Genomic DNA, 26,584 nt, shown 5'->3' with positions numbered 1-26,584 from the left:
ATTCCTGCTGTTTAGTACAGTGCATTTTTAAGCATTTCGATTCTTGGTAAATAATGTGCATGAAAAAATACATTTTTTGTTTTAATTAAAAATATACAATTTTATATGTCACGTGTATTGGAAGCAAATATTTAAAAAGAGAACTTACGCAATAAATTTTGATAAAACAATATTTCAAAAATTGCACTATATACGTAGCCATAAAAGTGCAGACATATCAGCTATCGAAGATTACCTGTCTGCGCCTCCAGTCGTCGCAAACGCAACGATAAACGCGTTAGAGTGCACGAATGACTTTACGTGTTTCGAGCAAGAATTGTACAGCAAAAAATTCTTTTGAACGTTCTTTATGACATTTGCTTTGTTACAGAAAAAGCGTACATGTACATTTCGAGAGTTTATATGATAAAAAACCAATTCTTGTCCTCTACATAAAAAGAAATATTCGTATATTTTCTAAAATAATATATAATTAATTTTTCTATCTTGAAAAATATATATCTCATTTAATATTTATGATATACACCCTCACATAAAAAAATTAAATTACTTCATTAAATTCGCTACAAAACCCAAGCAATTTCTACAATTATTCCCACGGGAAATCCCTTCACCAACAGAAGGGACCTTCACGTCAGATTATTCCTGTGGTCTGAACAAACCGTACATTCTCTACTTCCTTCGTCCTCGTGTGGTTTTAAGGAACAGTTATACACTGCCTCTCACGATTATTCGAACGACTTCAAAACCCAGTGAACGCAGCTCGAATAATTTATATTTGAGATACATACAATTACCAGCAACGATAAAATAAAATCATTATTCCCTGTTTTAATAAAGAACTCCAAGCAGCAGTAAAGAAAATCTTTACTTTCATTTACTATCAAATTTTTATACGATCTACAGGTATACGATATCCATTTATCTATTATAAAGCCAAAGTTCGTTCTTATCGAATGAAGCAAACTGTGTAATACGTATCGTTTGAATAATTATCAACCACACTATGTGCACCGTATACCACCTCGTATACTTTATATACCTTGCATGCTTTATATCACCAGTCTACGAGAAAAAGAGAACGAAGCTGGAAGGGCGGTTCGTTGGGGCTGGAAAATGAGTTTGCATCGGCTCGCGATGACCAGCGTATCAGCGCGAGGACATCGGTGTGCATACCAAGTCGCTGATGGAAACTCAATAAGGTGCTACAATCAGGTTACGCGAAACGCGTACACACGCTGGCTTCCCGGACGTTTTCAGTTATAGAAACGTGCCGGGACTCCATCACTGTCTTTCTTTGCTTCGTCTTTGGCCAAACCGTAGCCAGTCTTTTTCGAATACGTTTTCTGAAACATGCAACCTTGCGCTCGCATGTATGCACCACCCCATCATCGTGAGTGTCCCTTGTCGAGTACAACAGTTTGTAGACCAGATCGATGCCAGCCGAAACTTTTCGTCTCCCTGATCGTTCTTTCGTAACTCGTGAAGTTCGTAATCACTGTGCCACACTTGTAATCGAGATCGTTAAATACATTTCACCATATTATATACGTGAAAGCTAGAACTTCACAAGCGTTTCGAAGTTTGACGACTAGAAGCGCCATTAATTGGCATTTACAGGTCACACGATTGTGATAATAATTGAATGAATTTGTGGGATTTCAGAGTTTTATGCAGCACTTGATTCAGCGATATTTTTGTATCATGTTTCTGTTATATTAAACGTATGTTAGTATTTCTTTACCGAATTTAGCGATAGGTAATGTGCGCGCGAGTTTTTAAAATTCGCGCCATCGACCGCGATAAGAGCGAAGCCATTACGTTCGAAAATTCCCACGGGTTTTGGCGCGTATTTTAAAACCCACGCTATCGATCGCACTCGGAGCGAAGGGTAAGGTCTGAGTTGCGAGAATGGCGAATCACTATAGTTGAAAATCCTCGCGTGCTTTGGTAAAACCTCCTTCAAATCGAGGCTTTCGCATTTTCCCAGCAAAATTCAGCGATCTGATTCCGATTTACGTATTGTTGAAAGCGTGGTACGGAGTGTAAGGAGCTAAAGAATGGCCAACGATATTTGCACACGTATGCATATACGCGGACAGCATTTCTGTGCATTGAATAAAAACGATTCGCAGTATCTGGGCCAGTGATTGATATTTCTGCGTCGCTTTTTAGAGTGAAAGAGAGAGGATAGAGGACAAAAGTGTCCCACTTTTCGAGGCACCCTAGAGTGTTCGTACCTTCGATCGAGCCGCTTTGTTCAGCTCTAAGGATCCATCCAAAGAGCTACGTATGTATGGATGGATGTGGAAAGGCGAAAATAAACGAGAAAATAGTAGGTAATCACACCTTGCATGTCCGCGAACACCTAACGAGACCGTAAAATTGGGATTGTTCGCTGCACAGAGTTAGTGACGGCGGTATTCCACGTGGCTTAAGGGTGTGGGACACCAGGTAATCTTAATTAAGAAATAAGTAACGTCTGGGTGTGTGGTATGTCTGAATAGATATAATTTAAGTCGCTGTATATAGGGACTAGGGGAGCGAACGACATAATTGGCATTGTTAATACCATTGTTGCACGTACACAGGGTGTCTCGTTTGGAATAAAATAGCACGAAGTAGGCTAATTTCAAATGCAAAAACGACTTAAAAATGTAGATTAAAATTTCCTCGTATGAGACTTCATTTTCGAGGGGGTATTCATTATTATGTTTTAATCTTAAGTTCTGAATCTACCAAATTAGTTAGCAGAGTATACAATCGTTCTATTAAATTATGTTTGACCGTAAAATTTACTATTAGTTTCAACCCTTTATGGACGAGAAATATTTTTAGTCTGCTTATCGGTAAGTGCAAGACAAAAGATAAGGGTGCATAGAATATATGATAAATTATCAAAGAGAATAAGCCGAGGGAAATTCTTTAAATAGAAAAATACCAGCGACAACAATGAGAATAACACAAATTTTTTCGCTGCAGTATGCACTGCACTTGACCTAATAAGTAAAAGTATTGTGCCACGTATATTACGGCATTCATTCGCAAAGGATTAACTTGCTTATCTACATCGAAAATTCCAATCGATAATTGCGATTCGTACAATCGGAATTTAATTTTTATATCCACTTCGTAATTCCAGCGTAAATTCGAGAATTTTTTAATTTGATCAGCAATCGTCATACATATTTTTCGTGAAAATGGAACAGAAGACCTGTGTTCAGTTTCATAATGTAACGTAACATTTATTATTTAATCCTTTGTATTCGAAAATTTACCTACTGTAGGAAAACAGCAATAACATTTTTACAATAACATGAAAAGAAATCTTTCGTACGTCGTCACATTGTTTTAAATTTCACATTGATTATTAATCTTTATATTTTTGCTAAATGATGACTGAGAATCGCTTCTCGATTGCAAAGGATTAACATAATATTTAATACGCTATTTAACATGTTGACTGCCACGCAAGTTTTACGTGATGCTCCTAGAGTGCCACATCAGAATTTTAATTACAGTTTACCGTTTAATTTAATTTATGTAATATGTCGTGTCTTAATTAAAATCTTTAATTCTTTTTCATTCGATAATATTCTCTAGTTACTAACATTGTTCAAAAATTTTTAATATTTTGAAACGAAACATGTACGATTTGGCCACTTTTGTAATTAGCGGTACAATTAAGGCACTCCGATCACAGGCGACCAACGTGGCAGTGAACGTGTTATCGGAATACGTAAAAATTTTCCAAAATTACAACATCAACGATTTTTTGAAAATTTTTAACGTTTTCCCTACCATGAACCCAATGATTTTACTGACTGCATAATTCGTTAAATTCATTAACGTTACGGTGTTATGGTACCACTAGCCGATTAAGGGAACAAGCAAACTCTCCGCACCTGCTATAGAACATTTGCGAAACTTGTTATAAATTGTGTTTGCAACTTTCTCGCTCACACTTGGCGCACACTTCGCGGTCGACCTCATTAATGGCTAACAAGTTGCCCGCGAGGACGAGTTTGAGGAACAATCGAGTGGAAACTGACAACTGGAGACGCGTCCCGTGTCGAGGGTGTTCGCTAAAACCCTTGCTCCGAATTTAGATGCTCGCGAAACCGTATAGTTTAATTAAAACGCACGGGTGCAATTTTCATGATACGTAAAATCGCCGATTCTCAAATGTTCGTTCACTCGTTTGAAAATTAATCGACACCCAGCAGAGTGACCCTGTTGTTGCTGAAATAATGGCATCCATATGCAACGAGATTCGATCAATCCATTATCCAAGCTGAATAGTTACAGTATATGCTGTTCGCTTGGTTTACTATAATCTCGTGAATTCCAAACTCTCGTAGCTATTTTTTGGTAATTAGTTTCTTGCGACAGAGTTGATAAAAGGTTTATCACGAGAGTGAATTTTTCTAGCAAAACTCTTTAGAGAATGAAACTCTTCGACCTCTGTTCGAATTTTCCTCGATGGGTGTGATACATACGTTTCACAGAGGTAACTGATGTCCCAAACTCACGGTGAAAAAGTAATCTGACATTATATTTGTAGTATTACGAAAAATCTTGAAATGTTTTATAGCATAACACCGATTTGCATAATTCGTGTATTTATCTAGTGCAATCGTTGGGTCAGAGTTGAAACGTTTGAAGCCCGAATCGTGGATGAATCCGTGGACTGTTCTTCCTCGTAAGCTCGTAGAAACAAATGATTTTATTTAAATTCGGAATTTTGCCAAAGCTTGCGTTACACGCGTCGAGTAAAGCGACTTCGTTGTTCGTGAACTACGCCTTTCATCTTCGGATAGTCTCTGTTTCGTTTAAAGTTGAACGTGGGAAAGGAAATTCTATATATTCTGCAACTGTGTGCAATTTGACGAAAGTTGGGCAAGACAGTCGGACGAGTCTTGATATCAAGAATCATTAATTTTGCAATATCGTAGTTTATGTTAAAATTGTACGTTCCGTGAAAGCTATGTCATTGATTAATGATTGCGTCATTGTGTTTACGTTGATATTATCGCGCATTTATTCGATGCTAATGCGAGAAAGATGGGTTTCGTGTAAGCCTCACAGTTTTCACTTGTTTCAATTAATGCGATACGCTCGAGTGAGACGGTTCATTGACCGTCACGAAAAAAACAAGGGAAAGTAACAATTAAATTACGTGGGATTAGGTGCGTTCCGGCTGTTGTTACACAGCTCGTAATTCTAATTCAGAATTTTTAATTCAGAAAATCGACGATGCGATTCAGTTACACGTACGCGGCGATAAAACAACGTAAGCGTGGTAACATTTTCTGGGAGAAACCACCGACTCGAATACCTAATTTTTATTTTAATTTCAGCATTTTAAAAACAATTACTAAGTCGATAATTTTTCGCGCCAGAGACTTTGGAAAGAAGTTACAATAGAAACTAGTTGAATTATTAACCTTCAATTTCTTTGGAATTTACAATATCAGTGAGCGAAGGTATACAACGGCTACAATACTGTGATGATGGATGTACTCAGTACTGTGTTGTCATATGTTAATATCTAACATAGTAATTTCCTTGACATAAGAATATTTGCTTCTCACAAACTTAAAGTATTCAAGAAAGAAAAATAATTAATTAAAATACTTGACAGTAAACGTAGTCAATCTTTTAGCAAATATCTTTGCATGTACCAAGTTTCTTTCAATGTAACACGGCAAACGATGCAGCGCAGCATCAATTTTCAAAAGAAAATCAGACCAGACCGCAAAGGATTAATACTAAATACCAACGTTTATGAAAACTAAAATAACATCCTGCCTTTGATTAACAACTTCCATTAAGCACGCGTTTCATTTTAATGAAAACCGTACTTCAGCCCCGGGGAAATTCCGTTTATACTTCGCCCGAATACAGCATTCAGCTTTTATTATTCATCCTCCGCTTTCCGGTTCGTGCAAAATTCAGCGAGCGCATCGTTACAGGCACGACGTTAGGAGCAACGTTTTCTTCCTTTCTTCGTTCGTAGCCAGCGGATTCTCCTGCTCTGCTCGTAGGGAAACCTGTACGCAAAAAACGCGACGCACACAAGCCTAGACCGCGACACGATCTCGTGAAAACTCGTTGCGTGATCATGGAAGAGATAAACCGCGACCGCAACAGGTTCGGGTTCAGGAAACTTGCCCCTTGATTAAGCCACCCACGCACGTGCGTGTGAACGCGCGCACTTCGATGCGTACAGGTTGTTGCATGGTCCAATTTCCACTGGCATCCCTCGAAGGATCGATTTTCCTGTCTTTCCTTTTGCCTCTTCTTTTCTTATTGAAACATTTGTAATCGCATATCTCGTAATCCTTTACGATTTCTTCTAAAAAGTCAGGCAGTCGAGGAAGAGGATATTGCGCCAGTGATCACCATCTTTAATTCCTGAAAAGATGTAATATTTTAATAGTATACGTGTTAATAGAATGAACGATGAAGTTAGTGTGAAATACCGTCGATTTAGCCGTAACGAATGGTGTCGATTGTTTTTAATTATCAGCGATCAAAGTTGCGTGTAGAATCGCTCCGATGCCGTTGCAAAATTACATCGTGTGTTTTTCTACACCGTTGGCTCCGATTGAAACTCATTTTTATTTGTTTTCTTAGAAACAACCACTGCTGCGAGCTTCGAGTTGTTACGAACTCTCTCGCTGTAACGCATTGTTCACTTCGTAACGAGAAAGTTGAGGCCCCGAGCGTTGCGCTGCTTTGCTTCTGTTCTCGGCGAATCGTTTCGTCGAACTTGATTTTAATCGAGGAAATTCCTTTGGTTTTCAGACAAAGTAGCGCTCTTTTTTGTTCGAAAATCGTATAGCAGAGCTTTGAAAACCCTTTGAATTATAAAACAAAGGGAGCCTGAAATATTATGAAAGAACAGTTTTGAAAATCTCAAATATCTTTAGAACGTCAAATGTCACTAAATAAATCTGAAATGTTGTGGGAAAAATATTTAAAAAATTCATGAAATAGTAATCAACAATATAAAAAGGAAACACTAGAATATCATTTGAAATATATTCTTCATTCGAATAAATTATCGAAAGAATATTGAAAAGTTTGGTGAGCTATTATTAAAATATAATAGATTTAAACGCAGGAATGTTGATAAATAAATCATGAGGAAAACACGGTGTGGAAGCGTGTATTTTCCTCGCATTAATCTCCACCGGTAAAACGATTTATATACCAGAGCACAGTTTTCAGATTCAGATAGTGGATCTAGAATAGTCAAGACTGGTTGACAGTGAAAACTCGTTGCGTGCAAGAAATATAAGTTTATAGCAACAGGTTCGGGTTCAGGAAACCCACCCCATTAATGAAAGGCGTTGCACTCGCGTGTAGGTGCAACGCACGGAGAAGATACGACTGATTGGAATGCAACCGGCGTGGATTCTTTTCCATTTCTCCTTTTTCCATAGCTTTGTATGCGATTTTTCTGTCCACAGGGTGAACGATTATTTTTACGGAAAACGAAATCCAAACGGTCAGCGAGGGTAAAACGTGCAGACACGAGGGAAAATAATGTTTCCCATGATACGTAATCGGTAATTGCAGTAGCTCGATATTGCCTCCAACTTGGAATGAAATGATAATATTTTCGCAAGCTTCGAAAACTCTTTCCTGACATCCCTATCAGCATGGTTGGCTTGTTTATCGTTTCGTTTCCAGATTTACAGGTGTTCGAGCGAAATAAAATCGTAGACCATGTTCAGTTGAACCCATTTCCGGCTTAGAAAATCAATTGACCGTGACTGGAGCGTGATATCCTCGATGAAACTGTATTTCCCTCTTTTTGGAGAGTACCGCTTCCCGTCGAGTTAACTGTAAATCCGTTAACTGCGTAATCTCGGTTCTGGAACATAATTTGCATTTTCAAGTTTAGCATACCCAAATATTGTTTACGGCTGATGTCTTTAACCTTCGAAAAAGAAAAAAGAAAATGGAAGATGAATCACCTGGTACAGGGAAAATTCTAGCTTTAGCGAACTTCCCAGCGAGAGTTCACCGCGCGTTCACGTGTTGCACGTTATTACATAAGAACGTAGACCGCGTGTGCAGGCGCGACGTAAAGCAAGCTGTCACCCTCGTTACCCTTACCTCATCCTTCCTTTTTTCCCGCTCTCCCTTTTTTCCTTCGAGACAATTTATAAAGGCCTCCGATCACTCGCGATTACCCGATAAATATGTAACGTGGGAACTTATTGGAGATGGAGAAAAAAAAGGATAAAAAAAGCCGAAGTAAACGTTGAACGAGATTTAATATCAATAAATAAATATTGAATTAAAGAACACACGAGGGATCACGAATTGAATGAGAAAAGACAAAGGCCGGGAAGGAGGGCTTTTTCCTCCCAACCGGTCGATCAATTCCTTCACGTGTACCGCGGATATTACGTAAGGAAAAAAGCCTACGTGTACTGTGTAATCTTTTACCCTTACCGCGTATTACCCCTGTTCCCTCTTGCGTATCCGCGGCGGAAAACCACAGAAGTGAATATCTCTTGCGATTTATGCGGCATAAAATTACACGTCACGAAAGCTTCGACTTTAAAGGCTGTTTACCCGATTGCATTTTTTTTCCCAGCGAGACCGAACGCATAGTCTCTCGACAAGCGTAAACAACACTCTGTCGGATATAATCCTGACTATATGCGGGGTGTCCTGGTAATGATGCGATGCAAACCGGAAGGTGATTCTAAAAATAGATAAGAAAAAAATAGAATGAAATTTGTTTATGTTACCATATAATCTATTTAAGAAAAATGTGTATGAGATGTTATAATTAACTTCCAGGAGGGACTTATTTTTGCATCTTTCTTCCTTTCCTTTCCAATTTTTTTTTATATTATAAATTATTGTACACGTGTAATGGAGGATGAAAAATTATGTCACATATTGGACAGGAACATAGTCTCGTGTCTTCGTAATAACCCAGTAATGAATTCTATTTACTCAAACTTAGTGCGTGTTCACATGTCAGGTGGCAGCTCCCCACCCTATTGTATTTTACACGGCCTCCACCACCTCCTCTTCTTCCAAGGTAAATTGCAAAGGCCGAGGGTGGATGTTTCGAGCTATTTATAATGTTTACAGTGGCCGACACGATCAGAGGAGAGAGAAGCTATTTTGTGTTATTTACCGGTTGCTTAATTACAGGTTACTGCAGTCGCCCATAGGCGTGGTAATCGACCGCAATTCCGTAACTACTGAAAATCGACCGATTCGATGTGAAAAAAGGGTGTAACCAGGGTCATGGCGGCGAATTATCGCGAGGGTGCGGTAGGAAACGATTTTGCAATAAACGCGCCTAATTTTTCCGCAAACATTTTGATTGTTTCGACGAGAGGAAACGCCATTGTCCCACTCCTACTAGTGGTTAATCGCGTTAGGGTATTTTATGTGTAACTACTTTAACGAGAACTTCAACAAATTAAAAGAAACTATAACGGAAATTACTAAACATACATATCGATAGTTTTAGGATCACGCTAGAATCTTTTGTTACATCTTATCTGACCATATAATTATGACAGTAACGAACAGTCGGCTAACTTCACGTAACATATTTTCTCATCTTTTCTAATCTGACCTCGATATACTTCGAATCATTTATTCCGTATCAGATGTATGTGAACATACTTAAAAAATTACCACGACTTGTCATTGGTCGCGCGATATCACACATGATTGTCAATGTTAGTCACCACGGAAATCTTCGAAATTATTCGCGGACCGATGCGTTAAAAATATTCAGGCACAACTTATATACGAATCATACGGATATAGACGGTAATCGTACCGTTCGATCAGATATTTTAACCACAAAACCATGAGATGGCGTATCGTTTCCTCACTGCACAGTGTGTAGCCAGACAGAAAGTTATCGATCGATAACGGGCCGCCACATATTCGATACCGTTCAAACTCCAGCCAAGCATATTACGAGGCTGTCTCTTTTGTGCATCCATTCCTCGCTATAAAAGTCCTCAGACATATACCTTTGTTCACCGATCATTAACATCCTTTTGGGAACAAAGAGATCCGATGAACGAAGGGGTCTGTCTCTTCCGTCTGGCGGAATCACGGTTAGTTTGTAATTGTTCCACGTCGTGTCGTTACGTTCACCCGCGCGCACACGTGCATGCGTTCCTGACACAGTATGCGTAGATAGACGCGCATGCATCACGGAACACGTGCGTACTACGCTTTCGCTACATTATCGACCGAAGAAGTTCGTTTTTCTTAAATATACACTATACTTAGCTTTTGCTGACATTTGTGTGGTATTGTACATAGAAGCAGTGATAAAACACGAAGAAACTTAGGAATTGCATACTTCATGGTGATGAGTGTAAAACAGCTGTAGTAATATTTTGAGGTTGCGAACCACTGAGTTAAAAGTAACTAGCGGTTTTTCAAGGTTCGATTTGCTCGTAAAGTCTATCAGCTCGTTTGCTATGCGATACACGGCTCACTATTTCTCTCCTTTTTCTCCATGTTTCATCTCTTGACTCAAGAATGCATAATCGCGGTGATTCATAATACGTTTAAAAACGTACGCATTCATCATAATTCGATCTTATTGCATGAACCGTTGTCACAGAAAAAATAACATAAAAATTATATGCATAACACATAGCCATTCAACAATACAGTTTTAAAACATTTATAATTTTATTAGAAACATGCTAATGGCCTTGAAATGTTCTGAACAGTGTAAATCAAGCTGATTGGTTCCAGGCTTTTTGTTTTTGCAGTTATTGAAAACATGCAACTACCTTTTTGGTAAAATTGACGTTGACATTTATTAAGATAAAAACATTATTATGTATACTTATTCGTCTTTGTCATACTACTTTAGTTAATATCATTTGTGTGTACTATATTTAGATACATATTACAGGTCAGTAATTCTAGTTTTAATCCTGAAGTAAATAATCTTTTAGTATACCTTATTTTTCATATTTTTGCACGTGTTAAATTCTTAATATAAAAACATATTGCAGTTAAAAAAAATAATTTTGCATCCAATCTAAGTTCCATGCGTTGTAACAAAACGCTTTTTGCGTTTAAAATCGGCCAGTTTACCATTCACTTTAATTCATGAAATTCTTCAACCTTTGCAGGAAAAAACTGGAGGAATGCGTATGCGGTATTATTTCATCCACATGCAGCATCCTGCATTCTCATGCAATAGCAGTGTTTACTATAGCGAATCGCGCTTATTTTTTACAAAGGAATTTATTATTTGCTAGTAATCGTTTTCCTGTTAATTAATTAGTCGACATCATTCGATGATGTATTTATGTATTACTCTGCAACAGTAATTTTTTTGTTATAAAATTATTGCTATTATTAATCTCGTAACGTATAAATTGTAGCGCCTTTGAGTTACTATTTCAATACAAAGGCTTAATAAAACCACGTGCTGTGTTCCCATTCGTTTCATGGTCCCGCGATAGCGATCAGAGAAACGAAGATCGAGTGAAACGCAATCGGAACTGTTTTCTTTTTTAATGGAAGAATTCGTTGAACTATATATAGCCATGTATCGAAATTGTCAAAAGCGAGAAAAATAACCAGAGCTTACGTAAGTCACGAGAAATAGAGAACGTTGTGTGCATGGTGATTCGGAAAAGTTAAATTACTCTCATAGATGACGCAGCAACGAGACGATAGGAGCATTTTATCAAGAATTCAACGCGGTTAAATTGACTTCCGATTTATTGTGATCCGACTAAAACGTTGCAACCATGAATTAGCAATTACAGGCGATATAACTGATCTCAGAATCAAGTTAGAATAGATTTGAAGTAAACGCAACAGAATTATTATCGTTGTTTTCTTTTTTTACATTCCTTTTTTGTATATTTATAAAGTTGTTTATGATTTATTTAAGACATAATGTTTCTATTCTTGGTTAATATAATAAAGAAAGATATTTCTCAGTTAATTACTTTCTCAATTATTGATCTTTTTCGTTCTAGATATACCAGACATTCCTGAGAACATCAAGAATTTACGGGCACTTCAGGTGGCGGATTTCAGCAGTAATCCAATTCCAAGGTCGACAAATCTTTTTAGTTTCTTCGTACAAAATAAAAATATTTTTTTTAATTTTAAGGAAAAAAAAAAATTATTCATCTTTGCAGGCTCCCAGCGGGGTTCGTGCAATTAAGGAACTTAACTGTTTTGGGACTTAATGATATGTCTCTTACAAATCTGCCACCTGATTTCGGAAGGTAATAACAACGAAAACTTACTTTAATTGTATTCAAAGTTAGGATCGTTTAATTAAATTGCATTATGTCTAGTACTGAAAAGTTTGTGCACCGATTGTTCTCAGCTTGGAGGCATTGCAATCATTGGAGTTAAGAGAAAATTTGCTCAAATCCTTGCCGGAATCGCTTTCCCAACTTTATAAATTGGAACGACTGGATCTTGGTGACAATGACATTGAAGTTTTAGTAAGATAGATAATAAATAAATCATTATACAAAAATTGTGTAGAACAGAATATTTATTGTTTAATAACATAATGTATATTATAAATTTGGTATTTTTATTTTAGCCGGCACATATAGGAAAATTACCAGCATTACAAGAATTATGGTTGGATCATAATCAACTGCAACACTTACCACCGGAAATCGGAGAATTGAAAACGTTAGCGTGTCTGGACGTTTCGGAAAACCGTTTGGAGGACCTACCGGAGGAAATAGGAGGTTTGGAATCTTTAACGGATCTGCATTTATCGCAAAATGTTATTGAAAAATTACCCGATGGACTTGGGGAATTAAAGAAACTTACTATTCTCAAAGTCGATCAAAACAGGCTTTCTACTCTGAATCCAAATATAGGCAGGTAAGATTACTTTTTGCTTCTATAAAAAATTGAAATGTTTTAGAAAGCAAAGTAAATTAATATTCTTATTCGTCGTAGGTGCGAAAATTTGCAAGAATTAATTCTTACGGAAAATTTTCTCTTGGAATTACCTATAACTATAGGAAAACTCCTTAATCTAAATAATTTGAATGTAGATAGAAATAGCTTGCAATCACTTCCTACGGAAATCGGTAAGAGAAGTTTTGATTCAGACTTTGGTTCAATGGTATTAAAAATAACAATTTTGTTAAATATAATTATTTTTTTTATAGGAAATTTAAAACAATTGGGTGTACTGTCTTTAAGAGATAACAAATTGCAGTATCTTCCAGTTGAGGTTGGACAATGTACTGCTCTTCATGTGTTGGATGTATCTGGCAATAGGTATGTAATTTGTTATCTTAACTATAGAAATTATTTTATGTTCCATTAACAATAATTAATAATGATATATATTTTTCAGATTACAGTACTTGCCATATTCTTTAATCAATTTGAACTTGAAGGCAGTATGGTTAAGTAAGAATCAAGCACAGCCAATGCTTACTTTTCAGACAGATGTCGATGAAGAAACAGGACAAGAAGTATTAATTTGTTTTCTTCTACCACAATTGGAAATTCATCCAGATGGTTAGTAGATTTATTTTATTAACTTATAATGTATTTAATATTCAATATAGATTATAATATAACATATGTTATTTAGATTCTGGAAGACTTGGTATGCTTGCTGGAATGAGGAATGCTGTTCAAGATGGTGAAATACGTGAGCTTGGTAGTAGTGATGATGAAGGTTGGCAAGAAAAAGAAGCTTCGCGAACGCATTCTGTGAAATTTACGGATGAACCTCCAGAAACTGATAAGGAGGTGAGCAAGTTACATATGACGAAACCTCCTAGATTTTTTAGATTTGCTATATCTAGGTTTAGAATATTATCGAGATATTTTATGTGTTGGAAACGTTATTACTCTTACGACTCTTTGTATTAAAATTACAACAAAGATGAAACAAAAGTGTATTTTTTTCCTAACCATCTTTTCTTCTTAAAATTACATATACTATTTCAGACACCGTTTGTACGACAAAATACACCTCACCCCAAAGAATTAAAAGCAAAGGCACATAAATTGTTTAGTAAAGGAAAAAATGATAGTCGATCAGCATCTACGGATGAGCAGGTAATTATATATTTGATTTTTTGAAAATATTATGTATGGAGTTCTTCGATCTAAAAAGATATTAGTAAAATATATATATACATTTTTAAGGATGTTTTTCAAACATTTGGTTTGGATAAAACTGAGATAAAATTGATATTGGATAAAACTGATATTTCAACAAAATCAAATGATGTAATAGTGGATACTGTGGAACAAGAATCATTGAAACCTGAATCTGTAGAAAATGAACAAAAGGAAGTCGTACCTGGAGTAGTGGCTGATAATACAGATTTCCAGATTAGTAATGAACCAGAAGTAGTTTCTAATCAGTATGTTACAGAATCTAATGCTGTAAGTACTTACACTAATAATAATTTATCGATTTGTTTTTTTTTTTTTTTTTTTTATTTAGGATGTAGGAACTGAAAGTTTAATATGTGAATCAAAAGATAGAAACGATAAGGAAGATGATGAATCTGAAAATGAAGAAACACAAAGACATGTAGAATTTTCTATAGCAGAAAGTACTGATTATGATGGTGGTGGTGATTCAGATAGACCAAATAGACTTCATCGTAGAGATACTCCACATCATTTGAAAAACAAACGTATCCATGCAACAGTGGATAAAGAAAAAGTGGCTTCCATTATTGCACAGGTAATTATTATCTAAAACATAATTAAGAAATATATTAATTAAATAAGTATATATTTGTACATATATGTAGATTTGTCTGTAATTAATTAAAACAAATTTTATACAGTTTTTAATATGTGTTAGGCACTTCTGAAAAAAAATGACGAAATTCCCACAACCACGTCAGCACCTGCAGAATCTACAGAAAATTTTGACGCTCAGAGTCAAGGTAATATAATTATACTTATTATATCACTTTTTATTTCTTTCACTTCTTTATATTATTTTTAAATTTATTTGTTAAATATAACACTATATATGTTACATGTAAAATAAACTTTTTCGATTGGTAAAATATCATCTTGTCATAAACTGTATTAAGTGGCGAATATTTCTGAACTTCCTGGCATGATTGCTTTGTAATCACTGACAGTAAATAGTCCATGATAAGATATTCTTTTTTCATTAGCTATCTTATCGTGTATCCAGTTATCTGTCTAGCTCGATATAGCAAGTACACCGAGTGTAATGTAACTAATATTAAATATATTAACTAATATTAGATAGTGTGAATAAAAAGAATAATTAAGAAATGCCTAAAAAATACAGATGTTTTGTGAGAAAAAAAGGAAATGGTGGTAAAAGTCAGTAGATCAAGTTCCATTTATATAATTAAATATAGTAACATCAATTAAACTTATAATTGTGTAGGTGCGACTTCTGATGCTGAACCAACGATTGAAGTACGAGAGGAACAATACGAAATTCATATTGAAAGAACGACAGGTGGTCTTGGATTGTCTATAGCTGGTGGTATTGGTTCAACCCCTTTTAAGGGTGACGATGAAGGCATTTTTATTTCAAGAGTCACCGAAGGTAAATAAAAATTCAGATTGAATATAACATATTAAATGAAATTTTATGTATAGTTATATTTTGCTTTATAGGTGGACCTGCAGATTTAGCAGGTTTAAAAGTAGAAGATAAAGTATTGTCTGTAAATGGTGTTTCAGTTGTAAATGTAGGTCATTATGATGCTGTAGAAGTTCTAAAAGCTTGTGGACGTGTTCTCGTATTAGTAGTTCAAAGAGAAGTTACGAGGATAGTACCACCATATGAACAGGTACCATCTCATAATATGCATATTGTGTATGACATCATTAATATTAATATACTTAACAGGTATCTTCGAGAAAAGACTCAGTGTGCTCTAGTTTAAGTACCAGTAGAGCTCCAAGTGCGACGTCTCATGTTTCATCTACAGGTTTACCGCATAATTTAGAAAATGGAGATGCTTTACCTCATGATGTAATTAAGGTATATACTTATTAAATTCAATAGTGGCAATATATAAAATTTAAATTAAAGTACAAAATTTAAAAATAAATTTTTGTTTCAACAAGTCTAAGAAAATTCCTGAACCCATATCTTCGACAAAAACGGGCAATGAACCAATGATATCTGTTCTTGTTCATACAACATTAATACGGGACCAAAATGGACTTGGATTTAGTATTGCTGGTGGAGAAGGTTCTCCACCATTCAAAGACAATAGTGATGTAAGATTTTAAATTTGTAAAATTATTTTCTATGCTTAGTTTTTATATTAATTATGCTTATTTTAAATATAATGTTTAGGCAATATATATTTCAAGAATAACTGATGGTGGTGTGGCACAAAAAGATGGTAAATTATTAGTTGGAGATAAAGTAATATCTGTAAGTCTAATATTTAACATATTAGAGTTATGCTTATTATAATTATTCCATCTGGTTTTGCACATCATAAAATTACTTTGTAGATTAATGGAGTTGAAATGAGGGGGGCTAAGCACGAGCAAGCAGTCGCTTTATTAACAGGCTTGGAAAGATTCGTTCGATTAGTTGTCGAACGTGAAATTCCACTTTCGCAAGCAAATGCAGCCACAGTTGTAACACCTTCAGAAAAGTCACCACGAGTTATCGGTGCACCTAGACCATATACCGGGTTGTATAATGCCAATAGTTATATAGCAAATAGACCAGGATATACCGGATATCGACGTTCTATCGATGCTGATAGAACTTTATCTCCAAGTCCCACTTCGAAAACACCTCCACCTATGAAAATCGAAACTACCGAATTACCGAAAATGAATGGCGTTACGGAATCAGGAAATGTTAAGAATGTTTCTTCAATATCGTCAAGTCCAACAAATAGTCAACCACATCCACAACCTGCCCCCAGGCATAGTATTTCGCAACCAACAATTACACCCACAACAACTGCAAGCTCAACGCCCACATCTTCTACAGAACCCAGGTCAACCTCACCCCAGGAAGACATACAGGTACCGAAGCCTATCACCAACGAAGAATTTCAGGCTATGATTCCTGCTCATTTCCTCCGCCCTCCTACTTCCTCACCATCACCAGATTCCCATCAAGGCCCTATCGTGACAGTGACAATAAAGCAGCCTGATAATCTACCTGGAGATGTTAATTTTCCTCCGGCTCCTACTACACTTGGTAAAGTTACTGAGACCATCACAAAGAGCACTCTCACCGAGACCGTCGTTACTAGGGTGACTGAAAATCAATTGGTACCACCAGTAATTATTGAGGTATGTGCTTGGTAGCTAGGTGCATGGATTATGTTGCACATGCAGTTTGAAGAAAGTTACACAATTTCTTGTTGAAATAATATCGTTTATCCTTTTCAATTAACAAGAATCATAATGAAAATTTTTTTTTTTTTTTTTTTTTTTTTTCTCGATACGGGAATAGTTTGCACTTTTTTATTATTTTAGGTAAAAGTTAAGTATTTAGTATTTATAATATATTAACTTATTTCCATGCTTGGATGATAATCACAATCTTATTAAATATTATTTTATAAAATTTTTACTCGTTCGTTTTAATGCTGTATTTTGTAAAATATATTTCAATGCAATCAATTATTCATCCCTAAAACAATTACAATTTAGAAATGGTGGTTAAATGGTTTTCTTCTTTATGCATGTTTAATTAAGAAGGTAATATTTTCATAAATTGACATTGAAGTATTTTATACAATAATGCTTGGTAGAATTTTTCAAATAAAAGCAATTGATCGGTATTTTCAAAAAAATAATTTAAACCTCGTTATGGACATCACTTATATTTTTGACTTTTATTTTCATAATAAATCATATTTCCATTTGTTGCATGCCTTCATATTTCAAATTGATCGTTATTGGTTTGATTCATTAAATATAACTACTTCTCAGTGTGTGCATTGTCAAATTATACTTAAAAATACTTGGTAAGAATTGGTTGTATGGAATGTTATATTATTTTATACCTTGGGTGCTTATTCTCTGGCATGGAAATAGGTAAGTAGTATAAGTTACACATATTCTTTTATTAAATATCAAATTATGTGCATTCTTCAGCCATGAAATTTTATTTTTCATTCTTCAGAAAAAGTTTCATAAATTACCTTATATTTTTAATATAACTTATTTACCTAATTTACACAAGATAAAGATTTTATACATTCGATTTTTTAACAATTGAACATTAATTTTATAGGACGTAATTCTTGTAAAAGAGGGATCCCTAGGATTCAGTATTATTGGTGGAACAGATCATTCATGTACTCCATTTGGTGCAAAGGAACCTGGAATTTTTATATCTCATGTAAGTTTATTAACAGTCTCCTAATATTCAGGATTTATATAATATATAAATTGTACAAATATTAGGTTGTGCCTGGTGGTATAGCAGCAAAATCTGGTAAATTGAGAATGGGTGATAGAATATTAAAGGTAAATGGAACTGATGTAACAAAAGCTACTCATCAAGAGGCTGTGATGGAACTTTTAAGACCAGGAGATCAAATTGTTCTTACTGTTCAACACGATCCGTTACCGGAAAATTATCAGGTAAACTGTAATTTAATTATTTGCTCGTTACTATTATTGCATACAGTTCTTGCTTTTTAATTATAAAGTAGCAATTTAAATAAAACACGCTTATGAAAATGTATCTTTAGAACTCACAATGAATATAACCACGCTTAATTTAAACATTGTAGAAAATTTGTTTTTCATATTGCATTTCAATATATTAAATATATTCATTTGATTACTATGAGTAATCAAAATTCGTAAACGTACTTAATATATTTAGATGTATACATAAAATAGTATTTTTTGTTGAACAAATAATAGAATAAAATAGTATATATTTAGTTATCAGTACTTAATGTATTATATTCATCAATGAAATGCTTACATCTGCAAATAATGGCACTCGGTGCTTCACTTACAATCGTTTCGTTACGCCGTTTCCTAATGCTATTATTTATAATTTGTCCTACAAGCTGGTCGAAATAGAGTACATCCCTGTGACAGTAAGTACTCAATTAATTTGACCTGTTATTTTTTATTTTTTGGTACCACGCTTATCCCTCTGTTAAAGTTGCAAGTAAGCTCAGCACTGAATCACAAGCAATTGCTTTTCTGCTTACACTGAGATTATACAGAATTTAAAAATCTTCCTTGCTTTTTCTGCTTCATATTAAATTAAGATAACTGATAGTAACATAATAATCATATATAATGTATTAGTAATTTTTATACATATAAATATATTGCATTAAAAATATAACTTTTATACGTTTTAGTATTGTAAAATAATTAAAAACTATATAAAATTTGTAAAAGTTGAGCAAAGCATATATATATATATTGCAGTAAAAACATATTTAAATGTAATATTGTATTTTAGGAATTGGTTATTACAAAAGAACTAGGTGAGAAATTGGGTATGCATATTAAAGGTGGACTTCGAGGACAAAAGGGTAATCCCCTTGACCATACGGATGAAGGGGTTTTCATATCTAAAATTAACTCAGGTGGTGCAGCTAAAAGAGATGGAAGACTGAAAGTAATTATTTTTAATGATAATTATGAAGTAAATACTTTATCTGATGATTTTATTATTTTCGTAATTTTAGGTTGGAATGAGACTATTAGAAGTCAATGGTACATCATTGTTAGGCGCGACTCATCAAGAAGCAGTAAATATATTGCGATGTTCAGGAAACACAATCACGTTAGTGGTTTGTAAGGGATATGATAAAAGTGAAATTGAACCAGTATTGCCAATATCTGATGGGAGAGATTCTAAAGAATCTAGGACATCTAAAGAATTAAAGGATCCTACAACAGAGGGTACTAAGTCGTTATCACAGAGTATATCCAGTCTGGATCGTGATGACGAAGAAGCAGCAACTCTTAGACAAGAGCAAGAAATGAAAGCTGAACTTGTAGCATGGGAACAAGAAGAAAGAGAACGTGCTTTGCTTGAACACAGAGAAAAATCTACTCCTGAAAAAGTAAGGTTTAGTATTAAAAGAATAGGATATAAAGTAGTGAAACTAATTAGTATTTATCAATGTTATATTAATTTAATATCAAATATTTTTCAATTAAACAGGTATTAGATGTAGTGAGAGCAGCTGAATCATTAGTAAGCAAATCAAGTAGTCCAGTTGACATGGTTGTACCACCAAAATCACCAGGTGGTACAAAAGATCTCAAAACAACCACTATTGTGATGAGCAAACATACTTTAGCACCTCAAAATACAAATGTAAGTACTTTTATATCATTATAAACCTTAAGTAGAAAAAATGATTTGCATGTCTTTAAAAGTATAAACTAACTCGCAAGTGGTTTGCTTTTATTGGTTATAATGAAATGATCTTACTAATAATATTTATACAATAACTCTAGTTATAATATTTGAATCATATTTAAGGACTCTCTTATACAATTAGGTGGTTTTATTTTTTTTTTATTTAGTCTTAGAGTAATATAACTTTTTTTTTTTATAATACATTTTTGTAAATGATGATTCTTGCATAGATGAATGTTTAACTTCATACAATTATTATTTTCTTTTTAGTTATCTAAGTTTTTTACAAATGATTTAAAAATTGTTGCTTTTGATCTTATGTTTTATTTAGAAAAAATGCATGACTTTGTGTATTTTATTGAGAATCATTTGTTTGTTTATTTATATATATATGTATAGTATGTACATGTGTTCACGAATACATATACATATAACTTATTAACAAAAATATTCCACATTTTATTAATGGCACTGGAACAAAAGGAGGGACACGTTTGAAAATTTCAATTTATAAATGTTAAAGATACAGAAAGGAGTTAAAAAAAAAGAAATACCTTTTAATTATTTTTAAAACAGAAAAATTATTATGGTACAATGTGGTATTAATAAAAAACGTTGCTCTTCCCATTGTGTACATTCTTATATGATAGCATAAGCATGGACGTTTTTACATAAATATATTTTATTTTTATTTGTTAAAGGCTATAAACCTATATGTTTATTTATGCACAACCTTCTAAAAGAAATAAGAAATCATAATCTAATAACAAATTACTAATTCTTAGCTATCTACAAAGAGAAGACAATATTAACTTTTTAATTTCTTTTTTATATTTTAAATGATTCTACATTTTGTATAAGTACATTTTACTCTCAATTTGATACAATTATCAAACAATTTTATTATTTGTCATTATTCATACACTCACCATAAGTCATATTATTTATTTTAATACGTGACGCATGAAATGTACATTTGTCAGTGTTCTTAGCGTCGCATGCTCTCCTGAGCGGCAAAACAAGAGATGTTTCACATGTTTGCAGACAGTGGAAGGTGATAGCGCTACTTTGGCTGCCCTCTAACAGGAGTGAGTCGTTCGACCCTCTACTCATTTTCCCTGTGTCTACGTCCATACCTTCTGAATCCGCAGGACTGTGCCATAATAAAATTATTCTAAGGAATTCATGTCGTTAACTCGCATAATCATGGTGTTTATTGCGTTTCATGAGTATCACTATTGTACAATTTAACTATCGTTACTCCATTTGTTACTGATACTGCCATTATAATATTAAGTGTAATTATTGCGAATATGCTGACTGGCTAGGTTGATTCTCTGTGATTGGTTTCTTGTTTTGGTCCAAAAAAAGGGTCAAAATTTTAATCATCACGAAAATGTGATATCCTTCTTAACTACAGACTCTTTTGTACATATTCATCAGTCCTTCGTTCATGAATATCAGTTAAAAGATGAACATGAAAAGATACTTCTGTGATAGGTAGACAGATGTCATAGACGACAAGAACTTCCCACGTATTTAACGAATATTTTTTAGCGATATTTGTACATTGATTCTTAAACTTATTTCATAATCTATTTTGAAAGATTGTTGGGCGTCTATTGCAATTGATTAAGCTTAAAGAAATTATATGAACGTCTGGATACTGAGTCAAGAATTACTAAAAATAAAAAAAGAAATAATGACAGTAAACCGATTCCTGTTTTGATGTAAACACAGAGTATCAAGTATATTATTATGTTTTTATTAATTTTTATAATAATATACTTGAAACTTACATCTCACAGAGAACACCGGCAATACTGTTCTTTCCTTTGTGATACACGATTGATAACCGAAGGAATGGTATATAAACTTATTTAAAGAAATTACTACCAAAAAATAATATTATTACTTAGAATACTTTATATGTATTATTTTTTAATAATCATTCCTTCTAGTATTCTGTTTTATATAATTTTTAAAAAAACAGTAAATCTGTTATGTTATTATTTTTATAAATATTTTAGTATAATATATAAAAGAAATATTAGAAATATCTTTTCAATATTATTAGCAAAATTGTTAATAAAAAGAAAAGTTACTTCCAGAAATGTAAGTATTATTATATACTAAAGGACAGTTTATATATTGTAATTCATAGTCATACTTCATTTTATATTCATTTAAAGCTCATTCAGTTAGTTACATATTATTGGAAGGAAAAGATAATAATCAATACGTGTATCACTAAGTAGGAGAGTGTACCCAAAAGTATCAAGTTCTATTTATTTGTATTATTGTATAATGTACAGTAAAAGAAAAAAAGAAATGAAACGTCTATTAAGACATAAAATATATATATATTTTTTTTTTAAGTTATAAATACTAGCACTCTTGGATGGTTACTTCTACAGTAAACTCATATCATTATTGAAATATAAATCAATGTACTGTATTCTACTAATGTTCTATAAATGTTATATGTTGATATAAATCTAATGGACCAGATGTTTATATATTATTACAAAGTATAAAAATAAGATAGTATTTATCTAATTATAAAAAAAAATTATGTTAATGTTGAAGTTCCAGTTGACCGACATAAAAATGAATTACGTGCAGTGCTTTATTCAAATGTATCAATGCGCCAGGTTTTTCTGAAAATGATTGTATTTATCCCATGAGTGTTATAAACTATGAGAGAATACATTTTTCATATTCATATTTAGTAATGCAAAGATCACAGTTCCTGTTACTGAATTATGATTTGGGATAAAAGTTACCTAGTTCGATCGTTTCGGAATGTCTTGTGATGCATTGATATGTATGATAAGGTGGTGGAGAGAGGGTACAAATGTGAAGTAACTTTATAAAGTCGATTTTAATATATTTAACATCATTGGAAGGATATACAAATAAAATTATGCGCAAAGCTGCATTAATTGTTGCAATAATAGTACAATTGATATAATATTGAATGTATAAATGGTAAAAAAAGAAGAATATTGAATGAATAAGTTCAAAACTGATTCCTTTTTAATTCTAATATAGATTTTGTATGAGATGTAGTATTGAAAATAAATCTGTTTTTGAAATATAGTTAAAAGTTTTATAAAAAGTAAATTTAGTAAACTTAAAGAAAAAAAAAAAGAATGTTTTCTCACATAATAATATAAAAGTTTACTTTTTTATTCCTTGTTAATCAGTTAATTTAAAAACATTATTTCATTAGCCTGTTAGTTGTATGTTTACGTAGTGTATAACTATAATTTTATACTTTTATTGTGTTCTATATTGCAGTAGAAAATTGTATTGACTTTACTAATATAATTCTTCATGTTATTTACTCAGTCACTGAGGAAAGAGAGAGCTGGAACAACAGTGGACAATCCATCGCCCAAGTCTCCGGTCTCTACTCTTACTCCATCGATGAATTTCGATCGTACTACTGCTGTCCAAAGCTTGCCATCTCCAAAGAAAAAAAGTTCCATACCCAAACGTAGTATTACATTTGCCGATCTTCCTCCAATTTCTAAAGAAGAACCAATTAATTATTCCACTTCGCCTTCGATGAAGGAACCTCCTTCATCTTTGCATGATAACAAATTTACTTCCGATTCCCAAATTATTTCTTATAAAAAATTCTATCAAAACCCTATCCAAACTACTCACTCTCGTTTCAAATTTCCTCCTACACCTTTAACTGCTCCCAAATCTATGAGAGATTATGGCACTTCGGTTCCTTTTGGTAAACGACAGAACGCACGCTCTGTTGATGGGAATAATCAGGTTGAGGTGGGTTTTGAAAAGCATGTTTAAATAGCACTAATGCACTACTTTTCCTCGTTGCTCTTTATTGAGAATGTTGGTGCATTTAAATTAAAAATTTTATTGCATAAGGATTATAACTTTATTAACAAGATTACTTTGTATGGTTTAAGTATAAATTGATGAAATGCATGTAAGAGGTTCAAGTGTGCATATTGGGAGTGGAATTATTATAGACAAAAATAATTTACAGTTTATATTTCTATACAGATAGTTTTTATAAAATATTAATGTTATGTTTTAAAACGCAGCTTTCACCAACACCATCACCAACACCACCTTTAGTGAAGATGTCAGTTAGCGATAAAAAGAAATTATTTGAAAGTGCCATGGAAGAACATTTGAAACCTTCCCCTAAACCAGGTAGATGTTATTTAAAATATTTGTATAAATAAGTTTGAAATAATACAATAAAGTATTCTTTTATATATATTTATTCTTTTAGAAAAAGTATTCAGTTTTCTAAGTCAAGATGAAGTTGAGAAAATGAAACAGGAAGAAGGTACAATACCCATTAATTGTATTAGTAAACTTTTAATTTATATGATTATCAATTATTATTATGTATTTGCAGAAAAAAAAATTGCTACTCTAACACGAGATGAATTAAAATCATGGGCTCAACTCGATGAAAACGAAGGTTTGGAAGATTTAGAGGAAGCATTAGAAGATCAGGATAACCGGCGACCTAAGTAAGCTAAGTTGTACTCATTCTACGCATTTGAACGTGTGATTATTAAAACCTTTTTATCTTATTATTTCTTTCTTTGTTTCCACTTCTTCGTGTCTGCATACTACAACAAGAGAAATGAAAGAGAAAATACTGCCTATTAAAAAATTGCATACGCGATGCATCAACATTGAAAATATAATAGTTGTAATATTGTTTTTTTTTTATATTTTAGAGTCTTAAAACAATAATATAATTTTACTCCAACAAATTTTACTTAAAATTTTTATGCAACAACGTATTTTTTTTAACACTGCCTACACAAGATATTGTAGCAATATGTTAAATCTTAATAGATTATTGCAAAAAGAATGAGAGGACAGAATTAATTTACATTACATATATGAGTATTATAACATTTTACTGTAGTACATATTCTGTATATAAAAGTATACAATAATGTAATCATACTAATTATTTTCCATTTGTAAGATGGTAAACGTATCTGTCTATTATACGTGTATTGTGCAAGATAATTATCTTTCAATCGAAAAATAATTGTGTCTATATAATGACCAAATTTTTTATAAGTATTAATTAATAGTTTAAAAAGTAACAGAATAGATATTTTTTATGTCTCTAGTGAAGTTGTAGTTAAAAACACCTCGACGTTTTATACAGAATGACTGAACATCATGTAAATATCAGTATTTTTATATCTGCGATAAATTTTACATGTATATATAATTTATATCAAGTGCTTTTTGTCGTAGCTGTTACTTTATTACAAAGTGTGCATGCTTATTATAATTATCGTATAAATGATTTTGTTAGAATTTAGCGACTGCTTTTTATAAAATAACGTATATTTGTACATAGGCTTATGAATTCACATTCACATTGTACCTTGCAGTTCAGGTTGTGGTTATGCTTACACAGGCATTTACTGCACTATAAAATTACATGTTCCATTTTTTTTTTTACTAAGACAAAATCATAAATATATAAAAATTGTGTACATTGAAATATAACTTTCATAAATTTCACGCTTTAATACATTTTCTTCACATGCACTGCAAGCACAATTTAAAGATTCTAAAGAATAATTATTATATATTTAATATTAACGTATGTTTTTATTTATATTTATATGAAAGTCTCGCTGCCGTTCAAGCGATGATATTAAATTAATTATTTTTTAGAATCTTTTAGCATCGATCCGATTACATTATTCATAGATTTACAGTTGATGTGTGGTGTAGTCTAATTTTTTTGTATTGTTATCGTTTGTATATAAGTCGTACAATATTTTTTTCGCATTTGTACTGAACGTTGCTTTTGTACTTCCTCTTTTAATGAATAAACATTAAAACTGTGGCACATGTATATGATTTGTCAGTGTGCATGCTCGTTACCTTGCAGTAGCCGACTGAGTTCGCGAAGTTCGATCCCCCTTCTGCAAAATCTTCCAAGCAGTGTAAGGACAGCGAAAGCAGAACGACGCTTGAAGGAAAGACTAATACAGGAGGTATTATTTTTATTAAACGTTGTTAATTATTCAAGTGTCTCTAATTGTTTTGAATATATAGTTGAAATATTAATTATTGTTTAAAGTGATTTAATACAGATACAATATCTATAATACTTAATAATATATTTTATTTCTTATTTAATTTTTTATTGCCTAGGGTATAATCTCGGAC

General features: G+C 33.1%; 1 protein-coding gene across 2 annotated transcripts in view; it reads left to right on the top strand.

Annotated features, from left to right (window-relative positions):
* The window catches only part of scrib (scribble planar cell polarity protein), a 52,899-nt gene that overhangs the window by 22,866 nt on the left and 3,449 nt on the right, over positions 1 to 26,584 (top strand). Inside the window, exons 3-30 of one of the 2 annotated variants that reach the window (XM_017903135.1) lie at positions 12,021 to 12,099; positions 12,186 to 12,275; positions 12,380 to 12,500; positions 12,605 to 12,897; positions 12,976 to 13,109; positions 13,191 to 13,302; positions 13,382 to 13,548; positions 13,625 to 13,785; positions 13,987 to 14,097; positions 14,188 to 14,430; positions 14,492 to 14,737; positions 14,861 to 14,945; positions 15,428 to 15,592; positions 15,664 to 15,839; positions 15,899 to 16,033; positions 16,120 to 16,275; positions 16,355 to 16,435; positions 16,519 to 17,319; positions 18,269 to 18,376; positions 18,442 to 18,621; positions 19,469 to 19,627; positions 19,698 to 20,078; positions 20,180 to 20,335; positions 23,735 to 24,178; positions 24,463 to 24,574; positions 24,657 to 24,713; positions 24,786 to 24,903; positions 26,304 to 26,455. In XM_017903135.1, coding sequence (XP_017758624.1) covers positions 12,021 to 12,099; positions 12,186 to 12,275; positions 12,380 to 12,500; positions 12,605 to 12,897; positions 12,976 to 13,109; positions 13,191 to 13,302; positions 13,382 to 13,548; positions 13,625 to 13,785; positions 13,987 to 14,097; positions 14,188 to 14,430; positions 14,492 to 14,737; positions 14,861 to 14,945; positions 15,428 to 15,592; positions 15,664 to 15,839; positions 15,899 to 16,033; positions 16,120 to 16,275; positions 16,355 to 16,435; positions 16,519 to 17,319; positions 18,269 to 18,376; positions 18,442 to 18,621; positions 19,469 to 19,627; positions 19,698 to 20,078; positions 20,180 to 20,335; positions 23,735 to 24,178; positions 24,463 to 24,574; positions 24,657 to 24,713; positions 24,786 to 24,903; positions 26,304 to 26,455 — 5,223 coding nt within the window. Of the gene's footprint in view, positions 1 to 12,020; positions 12,100 to 12,185; positions 12,276 to 12,379; positions 12,501 to 12,604; positions 12,898 to 12,975; positions 13,110 to 13,190; positions 13,303 to 13,381; positions 13,549 to 13,624; positions 13,786 to 13,986; positions 14,098 to 14,187; positions 14,431 to 14,491; positions 14,738 to 14,860; positions 14,946 to 15,427; positions 15,593 to 15,663; positions 15,840 to 15,898; positions 16,034 to 16,119; positions 16,276 to 16,354; positions 16,436 to 16,518; positions 17,320 to 18,268; positions 18,377 to 18,441; positions 18,622 to 19,468; positions 19,628 to 19,697; positions 20,079 to 20,179; positions 20,336 to 21,424; positions 21,573 to 23,734; positions 24,179 to 24,462; positions 24,575 to 24,656; positions 24,714 to 24,785; positions 24,904 to 26,303; positions 26,456 to 26,584 lie in introns of those variants that run through there. The other variant, XM_017903134.1, reaches the window with a different exon arrangement.

This window comes from Eufriesea mexicana, unplaced genomic scaffold (assembly GCF_001483705.2).
Source record: "Eufriesea mexicana isolate 0111107269 unplaced genomic scaffold, ASM148370v2 scaffold2119, whole genome shotgun sequence".
NCBI classification, from domain to species: domain Eukaryota; kingdom Metazoa; phylum Arthropoda; class Insecta; order Hymenoptera; family Apidae; genus Eufriesea; species Eufriesea mexicana.
The sequence above is the reverse complement of the archived record's forward strand: the minus strand, read 5'-3'. Positions and strand labels throughout refer to the sequence as shown.